This window comes from Blastomyces dermatitidis (genome assembly GCF_000003525.1).
Source record: "Blastomyces dermatitidis ER-3 genomic scaffold supercont1.7, whole genome shotgun sequence".
Taxonomy (NCBI): Eukaryota; Fungi; Ascomycota; class Eurotiomycetes; order Onygenales; family Ajellomycetaceae; genus Blastomyces; species Blastomyces dermatitidis.
In genome coordinates, this window is record NW_025544780.1 from 777,633 (window position 1) to 805,488 (window position 27,856).

The 27,856-nt window shown below is 36.4% G+C and overlaps 2 protein-coding genes across 2 annotated transcripts; both read right to left on the bottom strand.

The window, feature by feature from the left end:
- Positions 1–736: 736 nt before the first annotated feature.
- Positions 737–2,815, bottom strand: BDCG_06648 (mannitol 1-phosphate dehydrogenase). Its single transcript, XM_045422397.1, has 2 exons — positions 1,479–2,815; positions 737–1,387 (listed from the first exon to the last, which is right to left on the bottom strand). Exons 1-2 carry the CDS (start codon positions 2,466–2,468, stop codon positions 959–961), a joined length of 1,419 nt encoding a protein of 472 aa, XP_045278044.1. The 5' UTR covers positions 2,469–2,815; the 3' UTR covers positions 737–958.
- Positions 2,816–2,861: 46 nt separating this feature from the next.
- Positions 2,862–7,070, bottom strand: BDCG_06649 (uncharacterized protein). The gene is made up of 2 exons (XM_045422398.1): positions 3,813–7,070; positions 2,862–3,727 (listed from the first exon to the last, which is right to left on the bottom strand). The coding sequence occupies exon 1, from the start codon at positions 6,236–6,238 to the stop codon at positions 4,142–4,144; it is 2,097 nt and encodes a 698-aa protein (XP_045278045.1). The 5' UTR covers positions 6,239–7,070; the 3' UTR covers positions 2,862–3,727; positions 3,813–4,141.
- Between the last annotated feature and the right edge of the window lie 20,786 nt (positions 7,071–27,856).

The window sequence follows — 27,856 nt, forward strand, 5'->3', positions numbered from 1 at the left end:
AACTGAAAGAATGTCTGAGAAGTTATTAAAGAAGCTATAGACTCTTATTAAATTATTTTATACTTATAAGTTAGTCTTATAGAAGAGTTATCAGATTAATATAAAAATTAATATAAATTATAAAACTCTTCTTCTATAATTTTATAATACTGTTTTTTCAGTTCTCTGTAGTTATTATATTAAAGAAGAAAACTTTTTTATTATTTATATTAACACTCTGAATCAGTGTTATAAAGCTTGTATTAGTTATTATTATAATAGTACTGAAAGTTACTACTTTTATTATAGAAGTAAGTTACTTTTTAATATAAAATATATTAATTTTAATATAATTAATTAATAGTTATACATAGTTAATATCAGTAAGAAGAATAATAAAGTGAAAGAAAAAAAGTAAAAGAATGAAAAGAGAAAGAAAGTTAAGAAAAAGAGCTTATTCAAAAAGTACTCTACAGCTGAGAATATAGAAGTTAGAGTCTTGAAAAAAAATAGATAATAAGTATTAAGTTAATTAATAATTATAATATTAAGATTTTAACTCTTTATATTGAAAATGAGACTCTGTATAAGAAGAATACAGTTCTGAAGATTAAATTCAGAACTATTATAAGTCTTCTTCAGATTACTCAAACTGTTCTTAAGAATAATATATAAGTTAATAGAACAGAGTGAGATATTTTTTATTTTTTTTCTTACTTAGTTAGCTGATGCTTTTACACTATCTTTATATGTTTTTACAGTTCTATTTCTTCTATTATTATTAATAATAAGCTGTAAAATCAATCTTGCAGGGCCTTCTGTTTTGAGCTTAGCTCTGCAATGTCTTTGCACACAGAGGCTTGTGTGCATTAAGATATTTTTACATTCAACCTGAGGGATTAAACAGCACATTTTTCAAGCTGAATAAGCGAGCGCAAGCGAGCGATTGAGGCTTGTTTAAAATAAAATAAAATAAAAATTATTGCTCCTCTCCGGTCAGCTCCCTAAACCGATCCTCAGCAGTCTTAACATCTGCCTCCAAGTCATGGAACCAGATCAACGGAAGCCTCCTGTTCGCATAATCTGTGAGTTTCTGTATGTCATGGCCAAATTCTGGATGGTCCAGGAAATAGGCAAGGAGAACCTCCTGGCTCTCTTGGACCACAGCCTGCGCCCGAGGCTGGCGGATGGAATTGTACACCTCAAAAGCAATCTCAAGTTGGTCTGGCTTCTCTACTAGACCAAGAAGTCTGGACAGCACCAACGCATCCTCCAGCCCTAGCCCTGCTCCGGCTGCCTGGCTCGGACTTGAGGCATGGGCCGAATCCCCTAGGAGGCAAACATGGCCGCGATAGTATGTTGAGGTGTAGGGATGGTGGAATAGAGGCCACCGGACAGGCTTTGTGTTCTATCTATTTTTGTTAACCACATCGCTGTAAATCCACATTCTGCGCATTCTGCGCATTTGAAAAGAAAAATAGAAGAAAGGCCTTACGTACGTCGTCTAGTAGCTCTATTAGTCGTTGATCAAACCCATCAAAATCAGAAAGCATTTCGTCCCTTGAAACCTGTATCGCCGTTTGCTCCCTTCCCCAGGACCGCTCGTCCTGGATGAAAACAACTACATTCACCTCTTCTCCCTTCGAGATCGGATATATTACACACCCCCGTCCCTCGCCCATGTACCACTTTGCATTTTCGGCATACGAACCAAGTATCCGCTTGGCTTCTTGCATCGGGACGATGCATCTGTAGACATATGTATTGCAGTACCTTGCAACGATTTCCTCCGGATATCCCCTCTCTAGTACCACCCCCCTGGTGATCCCCTTGATACCATCGCAGCCTAGAACGGCGTCGACCGCAAGAGCATCGCCGTTGGAAAACGTCAAGTATACCTGTTTCTTCCCCTCCACCTGCTCAACATGCACTACCCTCTTGCCAAACTCCACAGTTCCCTCCGGTATAAGCGTGCTCATCACCTCCAGCAGCGCCTTGCGATGCGCACTACTCCTCTCAAAATTCGGATGCGAAACCGACCCGCCGCGCCAGCCATCTACAGCCCCAAACCCCTGCGCAACACTTAGTATCTCAAACTGCTCATGCAGCCTGTCGTGGCATGCATTCCCGACCTTGATCTTGTCGTACATTTTCGCAAAGTGCGCGTCCATGAGCTCCATCGCCCGCAGCGCGTTGGGACCCATCCCGATCCCAGCGCCAACAGCATCGAATTGCAGCGCGGCTTCATAGATTTTATAGGACACGTTTTGCTTGCGGAGGCCGATGGCGAGGGCGAGACCGGCTATGCCTGCGCCGATAATGGCGATGGTGAAGGACGGGTCGGTCGGTGATGCCATGATTTTTTTTTCTTTTTTTCTTTTCTTTTTTTTCGGATATGATGGGTCAAAGTATTTAATATATGTATTAATAGGCTTGCTCTCGAAGACCTTGACCGTAAAAGTTCCACGAACGAAAAAGGCTTCATCCATTCATTATAAATAATGTGTGTATGTCATTTGGAGTCTGTCAGACCTGCTGTATATATATAGTATTGTGTCGTGCGACTATTATATTAACTGCCCTCTCAAATAACTACTAAATAGATTCCTCCCGCCCCGGGTCTCTCTGGGTGACATTATTGTAGCCTCATCAGCCCACACTTCCTTGCCATGCCTGCCTCCCACGCACGCACACACTCCTCGCATCAACTACACCACGGCATGTGTGCCACTGGTAAATTCCGCTCGTTCGTGAAGCTGTGCATTAATAATAATGTCATTTTGGAACAAAGGATGCGCCGCCAGAGGTGGCGGCGGTGGTGGTGGTGGTGGTGGTGACGATTCTTACAAGGCCATGCCCCTGCTAGTCCGGCTGCATAATGCCGACGGTGCCCATGATGGAGCTGCTTGCACTTTTATTATTCTTATTATCATTGTCATTATCATTATTATTATTAGCGTGAAATCGAGGAGACACGACATGCATCGTGGATGCACAGTGGTGTTTATTTATGGCCTTCTAGCGAGACTCTCGATATATATTTATTTGTTTAAACTGTCCGATCCCTCAAGAGGTTGAAAATCCTTGGAACAACTAATCACGTACCCCTATGTTTTTGTATCTTACGGGGGTATCCTCAAGTAAGTTCTGGGCTAGCCAGGCGTTGAAGGAAGACAGTCATCAATTTGATATAGAACAAAGCAACTCGGCGCTTGAGCTAATTTCTAACCTATTCGCATAGCACTATATACAATGGCCAGCTACCCAGATCCCTCTCCTTCGAGTTCCGCCGCTGCTTGTACTGTACAATTACCAACTCGCTCCTGCTTGAGAGAAGAATCTAGCTTGTTGCTGCGAATTTCATGTTGTGGGTTGCTGGCAACCTCGCGATACGATAAGAAATTCCGCAACCAGCCAAACACGCCCCACATCTATTGGTGACGGGTGATAATATACGAGTCCATTCCTGCGCCGTAGGTGTCGATGTTATCCTGCCCGCTGTCCTGTGTCAATGGCTATGCGGAACTCCTCAATGCTCCACTGACAAACCAGCCAACCTCCCGCTGCTGTACGGAGAACCCCCTCTCACCACTTCAGAGATTCCTCTGGAGCAGTGTAGTCAACCTATTCGCATGGTGCTCGCATTGGGAAATGATTTTCATTTCAACAGAAAGCCGATTAACAGTTTCGGTTAAATTCGCGGTTCGCGCCTACAAGGCGTCCACTCTGATAGGTTCCGGCCACGGGACTAGAAAAGCGACATGTTAGGCATTTACGTACCTAATTCATCGTCACAAGGATTGGTAGCCATGGGCCTTTCATTACTAACTTACATGCAGGAGGAGAGAAAGCACAAGCACATAGTTACCTATAGCAGGCTAGTGCTGTTTACTTAAGGGCCTTCCTAGATATCTCAGCATGCAGAATATATGGAAGCGGGATCCCAGTGCACAAATGTATAAAAGAACTTTGTCCGGATATGACCTTGACGTTAATACACCAACCCCCAAACTTTTCCATATGATTAATGCTGGTTGCGGTTCGTCTTTTGAATTTGCGGATGCATACATCCGCAACAACGTGCGGTGCGGGGTACAGAGTGACGTGTCTCATACAACGGGTTGATATTGCGGGTTCCTTTTCGAAAAGGGAACTATTAAGATTATTTATTGCGCAAGATAGCCGTCCACGTCTTGTTGTCCATCCCGGCGACCATCGGAGAATACGTGAAGTTGAAATCATTCGATGTGATGGGCTCAATCGGACTGGTCCCAATTAGATTTATCGGAAATGAATACGGGTTTCCCGTGCCTGATATATGCCAGTCTCCCGAAGCTTTACTTGAGCAGACGATAGACTGGGGTATCGATCCATATTGCTCTGTCATCGATTGGAGTTCAACCACCACCACCGCCCATGTCCGCATCGTGCCTGGAAGTCTTGGGTTATGGAGTTGCCTCGACATTAGACCTGCAAGTTCTCGAAGAAGAACTTGAGAGCCAGATAAATCTCGCGACCCCGCATGGCGATTGACATGGCAGAGAATGTCCAGGACCAGGGTCATTGCAGACATTAAGGTATAAAACACGTCCCACCAAGTCAGCGCATTGAACTGATTATACGCTTCCAACTTGAGTAGAATTGCGCCCAAGGCCCGCGCGGATTCAACGCATGTTTCCGATACTGTGTATAGGCTCTGCGGCAGCTGCTCGTTGGCGGCTTTGGATAAGCCCATTGCCCTGCGCAGCAACGCTGGCTTGGAGATTAAAACTACTACATAGTTAAACTGCGCGTGAAGTAGAAGTACGGGCCTTTGAGAGGACGGGGCCAGCGAATCAGTAACCTCGAGACGCAAGTGAGGAGGCAGGTTTTCTTTCCACTGGTTAAGGTCCCGTAGAATACCAGCTTCCGGCGACAGCGGCCTTCTGTATGCGTCCTCACCCGACATGATTCCCGTCCCCGCTTGATTCAACGCTTTGCACGTTGACGCCAAAAGCAACACTAGCTGCTGTGACCATTTCATAAAGTCCTGAGGGTAATGGCCGGCAAAGCCTATAATCCTTTCATTTGGATGGCTGGTCGGCGTCGTCACATCCCCGATGGCGCTGGGGCGATCGTACGATGAGACCTGCATTAGCTCAAATGCATACAAGGTCCACCAGAGTTGCTTCCCGAGCTCCCTTCGTAGGGGGCCTTGTAGGTGTTTGACGTCGCGATGTAGTCCGATGGCAAAGGCGACACGAATTGCTGTTCCGGTGAGATTCCAACAAGCATCTCGATGGTTTGTATTGTGTAAATGTAAAGCCGATAGCATGAGGGCTTGGATCGTGGAAAGATTTGTCGTAAAGAGCACAGCTGGGAGCAGTGCTTGAACGTATCGCCACCATCTCCGCTCTACCTCTTCTGACACGGTAATGGGGCCGCCGCGGCAAGATAGAATAAGGACACATAGCAAGGTGCAAAGCCAGGCAGGATCTGTAGTCGAAGCTGTCACAGACCATATTTCGTACGCCTCGCGAAACGAGCCTTCGTGTAGCACTGGGAAGTCAAAGTGTATTATATCGAAGTAAGCGTCTACTAGCGGGTCCAGGATAGACACATCATTATTCCTCAGAAGATGTGAGAGAGAGATACAATCGCTGGGCACATTGTGCAGCTCCCTAATTCCTCGCAGATCCTTCCCACTGCCCGTTTGATGAGCGCTGGCCTCGGATGTGCTGGGATGGTCAGCGGCGTTGCGGCCGAACATTGTAAACTCGAAGTTAACATAGCTTCCCAGCAGCATCCGCAATTTGCGATGGAGTTCAAATGAGCTGGACGGCCCAATGTATTGGATTTGACCCTGCTGATCTGGAAACAGTGAAACGGCACATTCATCCTCCTGTGTATTGGCGGGCTTCGTCGGCTTCTTCTCCTCTTCCGCGTCTGCAACGGCCTCATCATGATTAGGGAGCGAGATGTCCAGAAATTTGCCCAATTTCACTATCTCATCATTGCTGGATAGGTTGGCTTCCGGCACAAGGCCTTTGACTAGAGATTCTAGAAGGGCGAGTCTGTTGCGAAGGGTCTCATCGCTGCCATATATCCGCTGCTTGCGCGGGTGGTTGGTGCTGCACACGATTCCGTTTATTTGGCAATAGCGACAAGCTGGTTGACCTCGAACTCTGTCGCACTTTTGCTTCCTCGATTTGCACTTATCGCAGCTTATCTCGGTGCGTTTCCGTTTATCAGGAGGCACGCGCCTCTTATTTTTCTCCATCGCGCGCGGCGTTTGGCTGGCCGAAGCCCAAGAAGCGCTGTCGGTGATCGCAGGAGAAACCCACCACGTCGCTTGTCATCACGATAGCCACGGTACTGGTTGAGTTTAGGCGAGTAGTTAAACTCCTGGGTCTTTCGCGATGCTAAATCGCGGAGAGAGCTCCCATCACCCACGATTTTTTTAGGAAGAATTTCACGGCGTGTGTTGGACTTCTCAAGATCTTACGCTGTAACTACTGCGTCAGCTCATGGATCGGCTTTTTAACTGAGATCGTTCGAAGGCCATCCGACAACCCACGGGGAAATGCAGGATTAGACCCCGTTAAGGGCTCACTCCACGAATCATCTGTCGGAATCCTAGACGCTTTGTGATGTTAGCTCGAAGCCTAAACTGCTGCTAGCCACAAAAGACGAGCCAAGGCCCTCTACGTGGCGCGGCTAGGATGGATTTAACGACGACACCTCATTAATATTAATAATTATTATTATTGGTGATGGTTCTGGCGAGCACGGTCATCCCCCAAAATCTTCTTGAAAGGGATTGTTGTATATATATCTATCGTTCAGTTGAGCTGTTCGGGGATCGATAAGGCCTGGGACGGAGGAACCGAAGTCAAAAAGATTTGGATGGAATTTTCGAATTCCTGTGACCCTGGAAGTTACCTAGGTATGGGATGGGAAGTTCTCTCGTCCTGCCTCCCTCCGCTTCCCTGCGTCCATATTTCCATCGGAGGCTGAAGTTTAATAATAGTTAATAACCTTGGAAACGTGGGAGCTTGGAGATGTGACAGGCTCGGAGAATTAGCCTCGAGTTCGACTTGCGAGCGTTTTTCTCCGCAAGATTAGATTGGTGTTTAAAGGACAGCCTTAACTATTTATTTCCCTGTCCCGTATGCGGGTTCAAGGAACAAAGAAAGCCCTACTCTAACTCTATCAAAAACACACGGAACACCGGTATACCCTCTCTCTCGCATAGTGACGAAAATTAGGCCACGCCAGGCCCACAGCAGCAAATGCGGGATGTACTGTTACCATCAAGCGAGGCCATAAAACAATCCAATGCTGCGCAGCAGACATCCAACCACACGAAATGTGATTTGGCCCTTAATGTGAAGGATGCGAACGGTTGTTCAACCAGCAGCGTTTTCCAATTGAGCCAGATTTAGCTCCTTTTCACACCACAATGTTCCCCTTTCGAGATCCAAAGTTCTTCCTACCAGCGTATTTCCCCACGACGTTAGAGTAGTATCATATGGTTTCCAACATATATTAAGAAGGAATATTATCAATCCCACACTCTACTCGCTATTCCATGGACAACAGACAAACCAGCATACATTCTCCCCATCTCTAGATACACAGGTATCGCACGCACATTCATGCCTTCTTTCCACACTCAAGTCCTTCAAACTAGAGCAGGAGAGGGCATTGCGGAAATCGGTGCTGTCTACTGCTGAAAAAAAAGCTCCGCTTCTTTGAAGCAATAAAGTGGATAGGCACCATAGTTAACAAAACTGCAGAGCTGAAATTCCCCCCTTTCAAGTAGCTCGCGAAAAATAACCCGAATAAAATAATATTCATATTCATATGTTCCGCCTGGCGAAGAACATGACCTGACATCTCCACCTTTTGCGGGAACATTTCGCTGAAAAATCAGCATCCCATATGGTGTAGCCTATCACCCCTACCACCCTCTTCCACCTTGTATCACCTCTATCACCATCATCAGATTAATCAGAGCCATACAGGCCGCAGAGCCGGCCGTTCAATACCTTACCGGAAAAACGTAGGCTTATTATATGACCGGGTTATGGTTGTTCCGCCGTGCCAGTCACCGACACCGTCGCCGAACTGTAAAATATAATATAATGGTGGATTAGCTGTGGAATCACTGTAAATAAGTTATGAACAGAACAAAATCATTATCATATTGATAATATCACTGATTCCTATCTATATAATCACTAATTCTAAAAAACATCTCATTCACTGAAATTGTTCTCTATTGAAAATCTGTCATATCTTTCTGTAATTTCTTCTGAATTCTCTGAATCATCTCTATATTATTATCATCATTTCCTGTTATATTCACATTAATATTTATTTCAGAGAACTTGTAAATTGATATTGAAGTTTGTGAAGAGTCAGTATTAATAATCATTTACTATTTAAGAGAGAGAGTTTCAGAGAGATTGAGAGCTGTATATTTATTCATCTATATTATTATCAACTTCTGTATAAATCTGAGAATCATTTCACTGATTCTAACTTACTTTTTCACTGAGAATATTGAGAGTTTCAGTGCTGCTCATAGTCAGAGAATTAATCAGAGTCAGAAGATTAAAGAAGAAAGAAAGAGAAGAATCAACAGCAGTAGCAGAGATATCAGTGAAAGAGATAAGAAGAGAATTATTACTATTATCAAATTTCTTATCACTGCTACTGCTATTACTGACTATAACTGAATTCTTATCAAGATAATCTGTAAGTCTCTGAACATACTTCATTATTTCATACATTTCAATGATAATACAGCTAGCTTCAGTATTAACATTATTTATCAAATTTATAAGATTCTTTTATCACTGATTTTTATTCTTTAATATAACTGACTATTATTCTTAAAAGCTTATAATACACTTCAAGCTTAATAGTTTTAATATTAAGTTTTATCTTTTTAATTATAATTTTCTTCTTTTCTGCAGTAACTTTTTTCTTTTTAATTTCTAATTTTACTCTTTTAATATTTAACTTGATCTTCTTAATCTTAATTTTAGCTTTTTCAGCAGCACTGATAATAATATTCAGAACTTTCAGAATAATAGTAACACTCTTTATATATTAAGCTTTCACTTTCTATCAGTGAGTTTTGACTTTCTTAATGTGGTTCGGAAGAACGTACGACCGTCGGATAATACCGCGGCCGCTTCCAAACTACTAGCGTACGCGTACAAAGTGTAAAGAGGCCATAGCATACACTAATTAATTTAGTGTATGAGATTACAATATAAGAAGCCGGCATACATCTGTAATTGTATACTGGCTTAAGCAACCTTTGAATCACATCTGATAGCATGTCTAAAAACTGGTGAGAAGTGCAGGCTTCTTCAGGATGTGATAATTTCATCTACAAAGCAATTCATAGTTATCATGTCAGTGTGGTCCTAGAACACCTCAAAAGATAGTATATGAAGAGTGATGAGCAGAAGAGCATTCAATTGATACTGCTTCACTTGTTAGGGAAAAACTTCACATCCAGGCAAATGCCATGTATGCGAATGAATGAGATGTGAGAAAAGAGATGAGAGTGATGAACCAGATTCAAAGAAAATCACTCTTCACTCAAAGAGATAAAAGAGAGAAGTGACCATCACTGAAGTCATATAATGATAACAGAGCAATATAGCAATATAACAATATAGTAATATAATGATACAGTGATAATGATAGACATCATACAATTAATAAGAAATCACTAAAATGAATACCTCTTCTAGCTGATACAAACAACATTCTTCTCTGCTATCTGAACTGAAAGATATGCAGAACCTCTCAGAGAGTTTACTTGAAGCAGTAAGAAAAGTGACTGAGATCATCAAACTGAAATCAAAGCTTCATACACATATGAGGATTCTAAATGAGATTGAGGCCTTGTATATGCAGTGACAGGCTGAGACAGAGATTAAACAACAATTGACATTCACTGCAAATCAAGTATTCACTATGAAGAGCTTCACTGATGCAATCATCATCATTAATAAGAATAGAGAAAACCAGATCTTAGGTCTGCAGCAGAAGATTGAATGTTTACACAGACAGACAATTACATTAAATCTGAAGATCTCATCATAATTGTTCACAATCTCTTCAGAAGTGTACACATCATCAGAGATCACTGCACAGAATGAGAATCTGAGTATGAAATATATCAAGCTGAAAGATCTGCTGAAGTTATTAAGCTTCAATGATGACTGAAAAAATGATGCTGCAATCAGCTGACTAAGTCAGATGCAATTATATTATCAGATTGAATATGAACTCACAGACAGACAGTCAATGAAATTTCAATAAGTCTTAAGATCTGCTGCATTTCTACATAGAAAAGCAAAGTCATTATAAATAACTGATGAAAAGATGAATCTCACAGACTCAGAGTAATATTCATTCTCACAAACATGAAATGAGTTTTTCAAGTGAATCTTACACAACTTTGAGAAAGTGAATATATAAGACAAGTGTTATAAATACTTCACTGAGTGTAGACAAGTGAATAATCTTATATCATACTTCACACACTTCAGCTTACACTATCTTGTATTAAATGAAGAGCTTTCAACATCTTTCTGTTTACAGATCTTTATTCATGATCTTACACTCAAGTTAAGAGCAGAATGAAAATGCTTAACCTCACAGTCAGACACAGTGAAGAAAGCATATAACATTCTCATTATATAGAAACAAGCAAGTCAATTACAACAGAAAATACTGTAATTGAGTATGCTCTAGTGAAGAATGAGTAATCAGACTTCTATGATATAAGTCATATACCTGAACACAATGAATCTAGATCTGAATGTCATTACTAAAGTGCTGAATTCTCTGAAAAAGAGATTCTCTGAGTGACAACCTTGATATCATGAGCATTGAGCTTGCTTCAACTGCAGATATCAAAATCATGATACAAAAGATTGCACTCAGTGTACACAGTCAAGAGAAGCAAGAGAGTTAAAAAACTAACAGAATCAGTGAGCTCAGAGACACTCACTGATATTCTATAAAAAGTCTTCAAAGTGAAAGAGATGCTTATATTAGATGACTCTCTGAATTCTGTGAATGCAAAGAAGAAGCAGACTTCTAAATGAGATATGAATAAGAATAATGAAGTGAACATCCATCTCAATATCTTGAGGCCTGAAATGTTAATGTATAGAGAGCACTTGAGTAAGAATTGAGAGATGGCTGCAAAAGTGTTAGTGAACACAGAAGCTTCTACATAATATATTGATGATCATATGATCTGAAGATTGAAAGAAATCTGCTGAGTGAAGGATTCTCAATGTATACAATTATCTGATAACTGATATCTGATATCACCTGTAAAAGTAAGAGTTCTCTTGTACTTCAGAGAATGATCTTGCTATATTTGAGCATGAGAGCTGCAGAATGTGGAATACAACCTTATTCTCAGACTCAATTGATTTCAAAGATTCAATCCGCAGATTCAATGACATACATGCTATATACAGTTGACTGATAGAAAGAAAATGATTCATACAATCCTATCAACTGATATGAGAAGGACATTTCACACTTCTGATATAGAAGAGTTAAATCTGCTTACATATTAATAAGCAAAGAGAATAATTCACAAGACCTCATCTGAAAGCATTCTGTATGTCATACAGAATCTGAAAGCAGAGAAAATCAAGATAAAGAATATATGAGAGGACAAGTGTATGAAGAAGCTTCTGAAGAAGCATGAGAAGATCTTCTGAACAGATTTTTTATCAGAATTGCTGCTGAAATGAGGATTTGTACATGAGATTGATACAGAAGACACAAAACCAGTCAATCAGAATGCATACTCTCTGTCACAAATGCATCTCAAAGAACAGAAGTGTCAGATTACAGATCTTCTAGAACATGGTCTCATACAATTCTTATCAAGCATGTGAGGCTTTCCAGTCCTATTTGTGAAAAAGATGAGTGAAAAGTGACAGATGTGTATTGATTATTAAGCACTTAACAAGCTTATGATCAAGAATGAATATTCACTGTCACAGATTCAACAACAGTTGAATACAGTCAGAAACACCTGATATCTATTAAAGATCAATCTTCTCTCAGAATACTGACAGATCTGTGTAGATGAACTGTCAGTCCTGTGAACTACATTTAATACACAATGAGGAAAGTTCAAATTCCTGATAATATCATTCAGTCTGATAAATACATCTGTCATCTTTCAAATAATGATGAATATAATTCTTCATAAACAGAATGAAACCTCATGCCTTGTATATCTCAATAACATTCTAGTCTTTTCAAACTCATATAATAAACATCTGAAGTATCTTGATAAAGTGCTTATAACTCTGGCAGAGTATAAGCTCTACATCAAATCAATCAAGTGTGTGTTTAAAATGAAAGAGTTGAAGTTCATAGAACATGTAGTGAGTGGTGACTGTATACACCTCATCTCAGAGAAATTGAATGTCATAGTGAATTGATTATGACTGAGAAACATATATCATGTACAACAGTTTCTTGAGTTGATCTCATACTACTGCAGATTCATTAAGAATTTCACACAAATATCTGCATCACTCTCAGATCTCTTAAGAGAAATAGATACAAATCTGTGAAAGAAGAAGTTTCATTCAATTATCTGAAATACTGTGTGTGAAGAGGCTTTTCTTACACTGAGAGAACATATAACAACATTCTCAGTGCTTATTTAATCAGATCATGATAAATCTTTCTACATTGAGATGAATGCATCTGAATGAGCTATCAGAGGCACTCTTCTACAGATGAGCAAGAACAGCAAGCTGCATCTGATGATATATGATGATAGGAAACTATCAGGCGCCGAGCTCAATTATTCAGTGTATAAAAAGGAATTGCTAGTGATCAAGCATACACTGATGTTATGAAATAGATATATTAACAACAGACATATAATAACAGTGATCATGAATCATAAAAGTCTTATCTATCTATAATCAATGATAAAACCTTTCAAATGTTTAGCATGTTGAATCTCAGAGTTTCAAGTATACAATCTTCATATCAAATACTGAAAGAGATCAGACACAGTGATGCCAGATGCAATCAGTCACAGACCTGATTTCATGAGTGAGAGTTCTGTGAACCAGGCACAAGGAACATTCATGTTAAATATGCTGAGAGAATGCAAGGAATCAGAATGAGTGAACATCATGATCTCTTACTTAGAGAATGACAAGGTATTGAATGACAAGTGTCTCACAAAAATAGTAGAAGAGATGCTTTTAAACTTCAAGCTGAGAAAATTGAAAAACAACATTATGCTTTATCACAATCTAGAATATGCAGAAGCTCTCTATCTAGAATTCTCATTTCAATATGACTTAGTGGCTCACATGCACAAAGAATTCAGTCACTTAGAAAGCCCTGAACTCATGAGTGTACTCAAATCAAGAGTGTACTGGTCAAGCATGGCTGAGAACATTCAGATGTATACTCATGAGTGCCTGAATTGCCAGGTTGTGAAAGAATCTAAGAAAGAATTAGAATATGAAGAAGCATAATATCAGATAAAGTGTATAATACAATCATTTGAACAATGAGAGATGAACCTCATAGACATATTGCTGTGAATGTCAAATGGAAATCAATGAATAATCACTGCTATTGATTACACTACTGACTGACCAGTTGTGAAAGCAGTTTCAGAGATGATAGAGAAGATGATAACAAAGTTCCTACATAATGAGATCTATATCAACTATAAAATGCTGTGTGAGATTCTAACTGATAACAGTGTGAACCTTGTAGAAGAAGCAGTGAGACATTTCATGAGCCAGTTACAGACAAGACATTGTAGAACAATGTCATATTATCTGTGAATGAACAGAAAGATGAAATGCTTGAATGAAATCTTGAGCAACATGCTGATGAAATATCTAGTGAATAAGTCTATGAGACTATGGAATGAATATCTCAGGCAGGCACTATTAGTCACATGAATTTGACAGCATACAGTCTTCAAGCATTTATTATTCTACCTGTTGTATGGATTGCATCCGCGCATCTCAGAGAATGCTTCAGAAAAGATGAGAAAGAGAACAGCAGTTACAGACACAGCAGTCACAGATGCAGAATCAAGATTGAAAGAGATCAGTCATACATGCATAAAAGCTAACAAGTTACTTCTGAACTGAGCAATTCAATTGAAAAGAATACAAGACTTACTTATTAAGAAATCAAGTCTCAAGGTGAGAACATAAGTTCTTGTATGTAATAAGAGTTCTGAGAAGTTCCAATCTAGATGATTTGAGTCATATAAGATACTCAAATCACATTCTCTGAGAACATACACATTGAAAGAATCAGAGAGATGAGTCTTACACAACTTAATCAATGATTCACAACTTATGAAAGTAAAGATGCAAGACTTGAGCAGATTATAATTATTCACAGCACTATCAAAAGTGTTGAAAAAGAAGAGACTTATAATTGAAAAGTCTCATAAAGTAAGAGAAATCATAGACACTTACAAATCAGATAATCTCACTTATTTCAATCTTTTCATGATTATAAGAAAAGAATGAGAAGAAATGAAGAAATCAGACAAATGCTATACTTTAATAAGTGATAAGACTGTAGCTGATCATATAATAACACATCACAGACAGCAGACATAACACAGTAAAGAGTGATCTCAAAGCAGCAGACTTACACATGAATCAGATTGCAGAAGAAAAAGGAATTCAGAGTTGAATTTAACTGTTTACATCAGTTCAATTGCAGAGATCACAGAGAACAAACTATCTGAAATATTCACGGACACATGGGACCAAGTCATCTCAACCTCTGAGAATGCTCAGAGATCAGATGAGGTTAGTTTTGATGAGCTGTTTGCTGTAGTGGTCTGAGTGAGTGAAGAGAGACAGTATAATGTACAAGACAGAATCATAAAAGATGAAAGCTGCTGAACCTAGTCATCAAACACTGTATCATATAGAGATCACATAGAAGTAGTGACTAGCAGATAGAGAAAAAGTGTAAGAAAAGAGATGATAAATTGATCATCAACTGTAAGAGTCAGCTGTAAAAGATAAATATTATTATACATATCTCATTCATTTTCATATGTCACACATTTAATCTATTTCCAACATCACATCATCTGAAAAACATTAAAAACAAAGAAAATCTCAAAACTCAAGATCTGTAAGAGATTCAAGAATTGTAAGTCACTCTCACAACAATACTGTGTATATCTTCAATTTCTCTACTGCTCTGCATACAACATTAATGTCATTGATCACAAGATTGACTGAAATGCTAATATAGAAATGTGCATGTGTATATGTAGAGAAATTGAAGAAGAGCATGAGATCTGCAGGATCAGAAGCTGAGACAGAGAGAATGAAGATGAAAGAAATAGAAGAAGAAGAAGATACAGAACTAGATGAATAACAGAAGTCACTCAGAACTGAACACTTATAACTCAGTGTGTATACAACCTTCTCTGCAGAAAAGGAAGAGAAAGTGACAGAAGAAGCTTAAGAACAGAAGAGAGTAGTCTCAGCAGTATTATCATCTTTGATCAGAATGATCTCTGACACTGAAGCAACTAAGAATTATTGTTAGTGTATGAAAATTGTAAAATCAGAGATAAGAACAGTTATCAAATAAACACTCACTGATCTTAGAATTATACATATAATTACAACATGTATGAGGCTTCTCAGAAAGAGAGAGAGAAATACAGAGAAATGCAGAAAGCAGAATACAGCATGTGAATAACTTATTCTCATGACAACATCTCAGACAAGGTGTATGAGCCTCACATCTGTGAGTGTAAAAGAGTATGATATTCACATTTTCATTTCTGAAAACACAGATATCTTTCACCTGCATCATGAAGTCAGATAACAGACATCAGAGAATAGACTAATACAGATCAATTATTTCAAAGAAATTCATTAGAGCAGATGTCTCTGTAATATTAAACTTTACAGTTATAAAAAGTTTCTTAATATCTATGAATATCATGACTTCATACACAGCAAAACTCATAACAATTTTTCCTAAGAACAGAAAAATCAGTATCAGAAAGAAAAGATGAAAAAGAAAAAGACTTACAATCTCAATACTGTTAAAGAGAGAGATAATTCTCTGAAATGAATAGATAATTACTTCATCATGAATATTTGAAATGAACATAATAATCAGTGTCTGTAACTGAGCTTCAGATAGTCATGTCATACATAGTCTTCATATAATAAATTATTCTGAGAGTCAGTAAGAAGAGTGAGAGTATATACACTGAGAGATATGATTCATTAAGTCTACACAACATCTCCTTGAAACAGGGAGAGCTGATAACAAAAGCAGAGGCAGTAAAACCAGGGGTTGTGAGAACAGGGGTAGCGGGAGCGGGAGAACCAGACACAGGGACAGGTGTAGAAGATTAAGAGGGAGCGGCAGAGAAAGGAACAGAGAGGGCAAGAGAGAACACAGAAGACTCAGTCACACATGATACAGACAATTCCTTCATTATCATGTTCTTCAGGTTCTCAATCAATGATTCAACATCAGGTTCACTATCATCAGTGAATGTGAATCTGTCAATGTGTGAAGATTCTATACAAATAAAAACAAATATATCAGCATCTGCATTCATGCAAAATCATGCCAGAAAACATGATCAGAAACCTGCTGAGAAGAAGAAACAGTCAAGAATGTACAAGAAGATGAAGAAGATGTGTCATCATTCATGATAATACATTGTTCTGATGATCATTAGAAGATAAACAAGTCCTGATCATATTTCACAATGTGTTACACTTACTGCTAATGAACTGCCTGATATGAGCACTATGATGACACTTGCTGTGGGAACAGAGGGCCATTGCCAGAAATGCATATGATGTGATAGATGGACAGATAGAAAGAGTTGAACAGAAGAAGGAGTAGAAATCTTGAATGATAGTGACATTCAATGATGATGATGATGAAGAAGATGGTTGAAGAATGAGAAAAGTTAGTGAATGAGTGATATAATATAGTGAAAGTTTCTTTATGAGAGTATATGCAGAATACTAGCTGAATCAGGAATAGGCCACACAATTATGAAATGCTAGTGGTGAGCTAATCCACATGAAGCTAGAGTGTATAATATGGTCATATGAGTGTGACTGAATCTGATGGGGGAGGATGTGGTTCAGAAGAATGTATGACTGTCAGATAATACCACAGCCGCTTTTGAACTACTAGTGTACGTGTACAAAGTGTAAAGGGGCCATAGTGTATGCTAATTAATTTAGTGTATGAGATTACAATATAAGAAGCCGGCGTACGCCTGTAATCGTACGCTGGCTTAAGCAACCTTTGAATCACATTAATCTATTTTAAAAGATTCTTCACTGATTTTAATATAGCTCTTTTTATTATTTTCTTGAAATTATCTAATATAGAAAGATAAAAGTTATGAATTTGAATCAGATTATTAACTTATTCTTTTAATTCTTCAGAGATAATCATGCATCTCTTTTTCTTATGATTGTAATTTATATAAGACTTTAAGCTTCTCTTTATCTTATTGTAAGCAGCATTCAAATGACAGGAAAAAATATACTCAATATAGTACTTATATATTATTTATTTATCAGACTGCTTTGTTAAAGTATTCAGACAGCTGCTTGCTTTCTTCTCTTAAGTCTTTACAGCAGTGATATGAGTACACTTGAGAGTGTTACTTATCATTTTGATGCTGCTGCTATTATTATTATTACTGTGATTAATACTACTGCTGTTATTATTACTGTGATTGATACTACTGCTGTTATTATTATTACTGTGATTGATACTAATATAATGAATTGCTGATATTCTTAATATACTACACAGATAAGATATCTTAATTGGAACTTTTCTGATTAAAAGCTTTCTATTACAACTGACAGAATACTAATCAGACTGAGAAATGAAGAAGAACAGAGTGAGCTGAGTAAACTGAAAATAATCTTTGCAGTGTATTATTATTATAAGAAGAAGAAAGAAGAAAAGAAGAAAAAGAAAAATGTGAGTCTTTATATATATTGTTGATTCATCTTTGCAGATTATTATACAATAAATGCAAATACTTTCATATTTTATCTCTAAGTGTAATCAGCATATCTGATGAATTTCATTCATATCTTAATACTTTTTACACAGACTATCATTAATTGAATTACAGCTATTTTGAATATAAAATCATTTCTATTAACTAGAAACAAGTGTTCAATGCACTGTCAGAAATATATCTACAGAATTCAAGATTTTCTAATACAGTGAAATCAGTGAATTCTCTGCAGTCATAACTATATAAATTACAAGATAGAGAATATAACAACTTTCTTCAGTGAATATCAAGACAGATATATTCTAATTATGTGTATTAAAGTATATATTAACTAATTTATATATAAAACTCATAGAAAACTAAATATATTGAAATATAAATAGATTATGTTGAAAATCTCTACATCACTAATCTGCCTTTCACTGAAAGTATCTCTGAAAATTTAATCTTTTTTCACATCTTCTCTCATGTATCTTTCATCAGATGTCTCTTTTTTACTGTTCAGATATTCTGAATTATCTCAGTAAAGTCATCTCTGATAATTTACTGATATTCAGAAATATCACTTATCAGATCTTAGAATATTAGAATATTTTATCATTGCAGTATAGCTGCAGTGAAATTTTTATTTATATCAATATTATTAAATATTTTAACCTGAGTTACAAGATTAATATATATCTCTATTTTTCAGAATTAGTTTCTAGTTTTTCAATCTGAAGTTTTCAATTCAATATCTTTAACTAATGAATATTCAACTTACATTTCATATATCATTATTCTTACTCAGAGAATCAATTAAAGTCAATGATTTCTCACACTCAGTAAAAAATCAGAAAGAACTTTTCAGCAGTAAATAAATTATAGAAGTATTCAAAGATAATTAATTCTTTATAGTAGTTATATAATTTAATTACTGTCAAATTTTCTCTACTCTTTGTCTTCTTCTGTTGAATATGATTCTATATTAATAAATGATTAGCTAAGTTGATCAAAAAAATTTTAATATCTCACTGAAAAGTTTCAAATTCTTCTAAGATATCTCACTGAAAAGTTGATATATTTGCTAAAATCTAATACTACTTATCTTCATTTCTTTGAGAGTTCAGAACTTTCATGTTTTAATTATATTCAGCATCATTATTCTGCTGAATGAAAAGATATATGATATTTTATTCTTTATTTTTATCACACTTACAACTGTTCAATTCAAATTATCTTTATTGAAAGAAAGAAAATATATTCATTTTATCTTCAGATGCAGATACTGCTCTATCAGCTGAATTTCCTTCTCATACATTTCTGCATCTGAATACTGAGTTTGATGACATCTTTTTGATGAACTGCTTGATATCAGTGATGAGTTTGACTTCTTCTTATCTGACTGATATTCATCATTACTGTCATTATATTTATTCTATATTCAGATATATTAATATCAGATTTCTTTTAAAATCAGTAATTTGTCTCATTAAACCTATCAGATGAAAGAGTTCAGTGAGATCTAATAGAGCAGAATTCATGACAATATTTATTTTCAGAATCTTAATAGAACTCTGATAAATTTATAATATGAATAGAAATATAGTGATTTGATTCTTAATATTAAATTGATGTAGATTGTCATCAATTGCAGCTCTTATTAATATATTTCTTTTCAGTAATTCAATCTCATATATATTTCTTTTCAGTAATTCAATCTCATCTCTTTATTTTATCAAGACTGCTCATTCACTTCATTTATATCTTTTCAACTATGTAACTTTTTTCTATAAATCATATCAGAAAGCAAAATATTATGTCTGTTTAATTAAAATCTGAAACACTATCTGCTATCTATCTCTAAACAAGAATCTGAAAATGATCAATATCTCTCTTTCTTAGAAACTGTAAATGAAGATTTCACTGACAGTGATTCAGATATTGATGCTCTCAGTGAAGAAGTATTACTATTCTCAGTAAGTTTATCACTTTTAATGTCTCTATCATTATAAAAACTAACATTTTCTAAAGACAGAGTTATATAATGAGAATGCTGCTGATAATATTAAGTATATTAAGTAACTTTTGAAAGCAGCTGCTGAGAAGAATATTTCTGAAAATGATGATTAAGAGAATTCTGATGAGTCAGTTACTGATAATATTGAAATATCAGCTGCTGATATAATTGCTGTTACTATTACTGATTAATTTGTTAATTCTGATTTAGTAATTAATATATCTCATAAATACAGTAACTTTGAAATGAATTCATTTATTCTGATAATGAGACTCTGAGCTGAAGAGTCAGATATTTCCTGAAAAAACTATAAATCACTACTATAAATTCTGTATTTATTGAAGAATATATTGCTAATAAGTCTGCTCTCTGAAGATCTATTAACTCTGAAAAAGCAATGCAGAGCACAATTTTCAATTTTATCAGTTAAGAAAATCTCAATTTCAATAGTATCATTAATATAAATACTAACTCTGAGTTCTGCTCAGAAAAATCTCACTGAATTCTTTATGAGATTACTATACTTTTAAAATCTGATTCTCTTGATATCTGCTCTTCTCAAATCCTTAACTTTTCAGTGACAAATATATATAGAAATGACAGAAATTGTCAACAATTTCACAGAGTTATAACAATCTCACAGTTGAGAGAGCTCTATCAAATATTATTCTAGCAAATTTATCTGATATTCATTAATAAATAAACCTATTTTTTCTTCTGATTTTATTCAGTATCAGTGTGAAAATCTTGAATGCTACTGTAAATCAGAGTTGAATGATATATCTCATATTAAAAGAGTGCATTTTATCAGATATAATTACTGATATTCAGGCATAAGATCTTATATAATAGTTCTGAAAGTTTAAGAAGCTGTTTATTATACTCTGCAGACTGTACAAAGATTACTATTCTTGAATTCATTATTTAGTCTCTTTGAAATAATTATAATGAAGAATGAGATAAAATATATCTTAATTATTCAAGTTCTTAATTAACTTGATATTTATATGAATATAATATTTGAATCAGATTCTGATCTATTAATATATAAGAGTTAAGATCAGTATTTTCTTCACTGAGTCATGAGAACTAAAACTGAGATGATTGAGATATAATCATATTATAAATCTTCACTAATTCAGACTGAGTTAAAAATTACAGCATATAGATGAGATCTTTTAAAAAGTATATTTTACTCTGATATACAAGTTATTTCTCTGTTATATCAATTATTGATTAATGAATTTAACTTATATCAGAACATGTACTGAAGCTTGATAAGTTTTTATTTAATTTCTACACTAAGTGCTGTTAAGTGCTTAAAGTGAAATAATATTTTTATTCTAATCTTTAATTCTTATAATATTAATTTTTCTGACACAGTTACTGCATTATTACATGACTTATCTATATTGAATTATGAGAAGATTATAATGAATATTAATGAAAAAAAGATGAGAGTAATTATATCTTATATTATATTTCTTAAAGATATACTGCAGTAAAATAGTAATATAGAGATTAAAGAATTAACAGCAAGAAGATCATGCTGAAGCTGCTTTATTAATGATAAGAATTGACTGAATCTGAACTATAATTTATATAATAACTGCTGATTTCACTATTATATACAATATCTTCAGACTAAACTGAATGATCTGCTGAATTCTACATATAGAGACTAAATATATCAAGAGTAAGAAATAACATCACAGACTGTATTTCTTTTTCAAATATATTTAAGTTTGAATTTAATCTCTTTTTTCTTATCTGATTCATATCATAGTGAGTTTGCTGATATATCAGAAATTTTATACTTATTACTAATTAGTACTATCTTATCACTGTATAATTAGCTAGAATACTTCTGAATATTACAGATATTCTCTTTTTCTTACAGTTGAAATTATCTACAGTTATTAATCACTTATCTTAAGAAGTATCAGCTTTAAGAACATGCTTGAGCTTTAATTATTATATCTCTTATCTTGCAGTGTGAGCTTAAGAAGAAATGACTCAATCTGATAATTAAGTAGATTATTTCTACAGTATTTTCAGCATTAAATCAATCATCTATTAATCTTATTATTTAGATATATGCAGTCATTGTAAGAAGTAATAGTCTATTAATATCTCAATCTCTGAGAGAAAATGATTCTGAAGTAGCTTATTAAATCATACTTACAGTCTGTTAACAGCTATAATTTCTTATTAAAGCTGTGATAAGAGTAGCAGTGATATTTAAATCATTCTGAGCTGATTTAGTTGTTAGTCATCAGTTATTCTCTGCTTTAATAATGAATACAGTTACTACACATATCAGTGATTATACTAAAAAAGCAAAGCTTATATAATATATGAAGAATTGATTGAATATATATATTAATTTACACTATATTAAACTGATTAAAGAATACACTGTATTTAATAACTGCAATGTTCTGATAGAGAAGAACAAGTATTGAGACTATAAGAATCTAGTACAGTGAATAAATTATCAAGATATAAAGAAGATACTGCTCTTACAGAAGAGCTTTTATTATATCTTATAACTAGTATTAAGAGATTCTTTTGACAGATCTAACTTACATCTGACATAGAAGATTCAACAGCTATATACAGTTTATTCAGCACTGTTTAATAATCTGCTAAGAATAAATAAAGAATCAGATAATAATGATAATTCACTGAACTATTTTATCAAGTTAAAGTTAATAAAAGATTATATTATTCTGAAGATTTTTAGTTATCTATTATTAAGTAAGATATCAGAGAAAGTTAATATATAATTTATAAATCTCTCAAAGCTTAAACTTCTTCACTTCTTTCTTAATAAGCTGTGAGAATTCTATAATACTGATTAAAATAAGTTCTTAATTTTAAAACTAGATCACTGTCTAATTCTTTTCTATAATAAGTTAATATTCTCAGTTCAGTATATCTATCAATCAATCAGTTATTGACTTATTACTAACTTATAAATCAGAGATTATGTTCATTAAATCTCTCTTATAAAAGAGAATATTATTCAATATTAAGAGATAGAGCTTGACTGAATTGTGATTCAAAGGTTGCTTAAGCCAGCGTACGATTACAGGCGTACGCCGGCTTCTTATATTGTAATCTTGTACACTAAATTAATTAGCGTACACTATGGCCCCTTTACACTCATATGCATACACTAGTAGTTCGGAAGCAGCCGCGGTATTATTCAACAGTCATACATTCTTTCAAATCACATCCTCCCCCACCAGATTCAGTCACGCCCACATGACCATGTTGTACACCCTAGCTTCATGCGGATTAGCTCATCACTAGCATTTCACAATTGTGTGACCTATCCCTGATTCAGCTAGTGTCCTGCATACACTCTTACAAAGAAACTTCCACTATATTACATCACTCATTCACTAACTTTTCCCATCCTTCAACCATCTTCTCCATTCCATCATCATCGAACACCATCACCATTCAAGATTCCTACCCCTCCTTCTGTTCAACTCTTTCTATCTGTTCACCTATCACATCATATGCATTCCTGGCAATGACCCCCTGTTCCCACAACAAGTGTCATTGTAGTGTCCATATCAGGCAGTTCATTAGCAGTAAGTGTAATGTGTTGTGAAACATGATCAGGACTTGTTTATCTTCTAACAATTGTCAGAATGTACTATCATGAATGACACACCTTCTTCACCTCCTTATACACCCTCTTCACCTCCTCATACACCCTTGACTGTTTCTCTCTCAGCGGGTTCCTGATCGTGTTTTCTGGCATGATTTTGCATGAATGCAGATGCTGATATGTTTGTTTTTATTCACATAGAATCTTCACACATTGACAGATCCGCGTTCACTGATGATAGTGAACCCAATGTTGAATCATTGATCAAGAACTTGGAGAACATGATAATGAAGAAATTGCCCATGCCATGTGTGACCGGGTCTCCTGCATTCCTCCCTGCCCCCTCTGTTCCTTCCTCCGCCACTCCCCCCCAATCTCCTACACCTGCCCCTGTGTCTGGTTCTCCCACTCCCACTACCCCTGTTCCCACAACCCCCACTCCTGCTACTCCTGGTTTTGCTGCCTCTGCTTTTGTTACCAGCTCTCCCCATTTCAAGGAGATATTGTGTAGACTTAATGAACCACATCTCTCAGCATGTACACTTCCACCCTTCTTACCAACTCCCAGAATAATTTATTATATAAAGACTGTGTATGACACAACTATCTGAAGCTCAGTCACAGATACTGATTATTACATTCATTTTAAATATTCATAGTGAGACAATTATTCATTCATATCAGAGAATCACCCCCCTTCTTAACAGTATCAAGATTGTAAGTCTTTTTCTTTTCATCTTTTCAATCTGATGCTGATTTTTCTGTTCTTTAGAGAAAATTGTTATAAGTTTTGCTGTGCACAAAGTCATGACATTCACAGACATCAAGGAACTTTTCACAACTGTAAAGTTCAACATTGCTGAGACATTCACTCTGATGAATTCCTTCAGAATGATAGATCTGTATCAGCCTATTCTCTAGTGTCTGTTGTCTGACTTTGTGGTGCAGGCAAAAGATATCCATGTTTTCAGAAACAGGAACACAGATGTCATACTCTTTTACACTCACAGATGTGAGGCTCATATGCCTTGTCTGAAATGTCATCATGAGAATGAGCTGTTTGCATGCTGTGTTCTGCTTCCTGCATTCCTCTGTGTCTCTCTCTCTCTTTCTGAGAAGCCTTGTGTGTGTTGTAATTGCATGTACAATTCTAAGATCAGCAGGTATTCATTCAGTAACTGTTCCCATCTCTGATTCTGCAGTTTTGTACACTAACAATAGTTCTTAGTTGCTTCAGCACCAGAGGTCATTTTAATTGAAGATAACAACACTGCTGAGACTACTCTCTCTCACTCTCAAGCTTCTCTTATCACTTTCTCTCCCTCTTCTGTGAGAAAGGTTGTGCGCACACTGAATCATAAGCATTCAGCTCCAGATGACTCCCATCATTGTTCATCTGATTCTGCACCTCCTCCTTCTATTTCTTCCACCTCTGCCCCCTCTGCCCTGACTTCTGATCCTGCAGGTCCCATGCTCTCCTTCAATTTCTCTACATGTACATGTACACATTTCTATATTGACATTCCAGTCAATCTTGCAATAAATGACATTAATGTTGTATGCAGAGTGATAGAGAAATCAGAGACATATGCAGTGTTGTTACAAGAGCAGCTTGCAGCCCTCAAATCCCTTGCAGATCTCAAGTTTTGAGATTTCCTTTATTTTTAGTGTTTTTCAGATGACATGGTGTTGGAAATAGATTAAACATATGATGTATGAAAATGAATGAGGTGTGTATAATAATATTTGTCTTTTTATGACTGACTCTTACAATTGATGATCAATTCATTATCTCTTTTCTTTTTCTTACACTTTTTCTTTATCTGCTAGTCACTACTCTTACATGACCTCTATATAATACAGTGTTTGATGACTAGGTTCAGCAGCTTTCATCTTTGTGATTCTGTCTCATGCATTATACTGTCTCTCTTCACCCGCTCAGACCACTACAGTGAACAGTTCATTAAAACTAACCTCACCTGACCTCTGAGTGTCCTCAGGGATTGAGATGGCTTGGTCCCACACATTCATGAATGTTTCAGATAGTTTGTCCTCTGTGATCTCTGCAATTGAACTGATGTAAACAGTTAAATTCAACTCTGAATTCCTTTTTCTTCTGCAATCTGATCCATGTGTAAGTCTGCTACTTTGAGACTGCTCTTTACTGTGTTGCACTCACTGTCTGCAGTGTGTTATTATACAACTGGCTACAGTCTCATCACTTATTAAAGTGTGATGTTCACCTGATTTCTTCATTTCTTCTCATTCTTTTCTTGTAATTGTGAAAAGATTGAAATAAGTGAGATCATCTGGTTCATAAGTGTCTATGATTTCTCTTACTTCATAAGACTTTTCAATTGTAAGTCTCTTCTTTTTCAACACTGATGATAGTGCTGCAGATGATTATAATTCACTCAGGTCTTATATCTTTGCTTTCACAAGTCATGAATCATTGATTAAGTTGTATAAGACTCATCCCTCTGATTCTTCCAATGTGTACATTCCCAGAGAATGTGATTTGAGTATCTTATATGACTCAAACTATCTAGATTGAAACTTCTCAGAACTCTCATTGCATATGAGAACTCATGTTCTCACCTTGAGACTTGATTCCTTAACAAGTGAGTCTCATATTCTTTTTGATTGAATTGCTCAGTTCAGGAGTAACTTGTTAGCTTTTGCACATGCATGACTGATCTCTTTCAATCTTGATTCTGTGTCTGTGACTGTTGCATTCACAACTGCTTTTCCTGCTGTGTCTACAACTATTGTTCCTGCTGTGTCTGCAACTGCTCTCTCCCCCATCTTTTCTGAAGCATTCTCCAGGATGCGCGGATGCAATCCATACAACAGGTAGAATGATGAATACTTGAAGACTGCATGCTGTCAAATCCATGTGGCCAACAGCGCCTGCCCGAGATATTCATCTCATAGTCTTGTAGGCTTGCTCACTAGATATTTCATCAGCATGTTGTCCAAGATTCCATTCAAGCATTCCATCTTCTCATTCATCTGTGAATGATATAGCATTGTTCTACAATGTCTTGTCTGTAACTGACTCACAAAATGCCTCACTGCTCCTCTCACAAGGTTCGCACTGTTATCAGTTAGAATCTCGCGCGGCATTCCATAGTTGACATAGATCTCATCATGTAGAAACTTCATCATCACCTCCTCTGTCACCTCTGGAACTGCTTTCATGACTGGCCAGTCAGTAGCGTAGTCAATAGCAGTGATTATTCATTGATTTCCATTTGGTGTTCGCGGCAATATGCCTATGAGGTCCATCCTTCATTGTTTGAACAGTTGTATCATACACTTCACCTGATGTTGCACTTTCTCATGTTCTAACCCTTTCTTAGATCCTTTCGCGACCTGGCAATTCGGGCACTCATGAGTGTATGCCTGAATGTCCTCAGCCATGCTTGGTCAGTACACTCTTGATTCAAGTACACTCATGAGTTCAGGGCTTCCTAAGTGACTGAATTCCTTGTGCATGTGAGTCATCAAGTTGCAATGAAATGGAGATTCTAGATAGAGAGCTTCTGTGTATCCTAGATTGTGGTAAAGCACAACATCATTTTTCAATTTCCTCAGCTTGAAGTTCAGAAGCATCTCTTCTACTACTTTCATAAGATGCTTATCATCTGACATCTTGTCATCCTCCAAGTGAGAGATCATGGTGTTCACTCATTCTGATTCCTTGCATTCTCTCAGCACATTTAATGCAAATGTCTCTTATACCTGGTTCACAGAACCCTCACCCATGAAATCAGGTCTGCAACTGATTGCATTCAGCATCACTATGTCTGATCTCTTTCAGTATTTGATATGAAGATTGTATACTTAGAACTCTGAGATTCAATGTACTAAATATTTGAAAGGTTTTGTTATTGATTGTAGATAGACAAGGCTTTTATGATCTGTGATCACTGTTGTTGTATGCCTGTTGTCAATATATCTATCCCACAATGCCAGCGTGTGCTTGATTGCTAGCAATTCCTTTTCATACACTGAGTAATTGAGCTCAGCGCTCAATAGTTTCCTACCATCATACATCACTGAGTGCAGCTTGCTGTCCTTACTCATCTGTAGAAGAGTGTCTCTGATAGCTTATTTAAATGTGTCTGTCTTGATGTAGAAAGGTTTATCACAA

Bases quoted from the DNA above. Each gene is read 5' to 3' on its own strand.
- BDCG_06648 (XM_045422397.1), bottom strand. From the start codon at position 2,468: ATGGATGAAGCCTTTTTCGTTCGTGGAACTTTTACGGTCAAGGTCTTC. The intron at 1,388-1,478 runs GTACGTAAGGCC...AAAAATAGATAG, and splicing joins TAATAGAGCTACTAGACGAC to AACACAAAGCCTGTCCGGTG.
- BDCG_06649 (XM_045422398.1), bottom strand. From the start codon at position 6,238: ATGGAGAAAAATAAGAGGCGCGTGCCTCCTGATAAACGGAAACGCACC.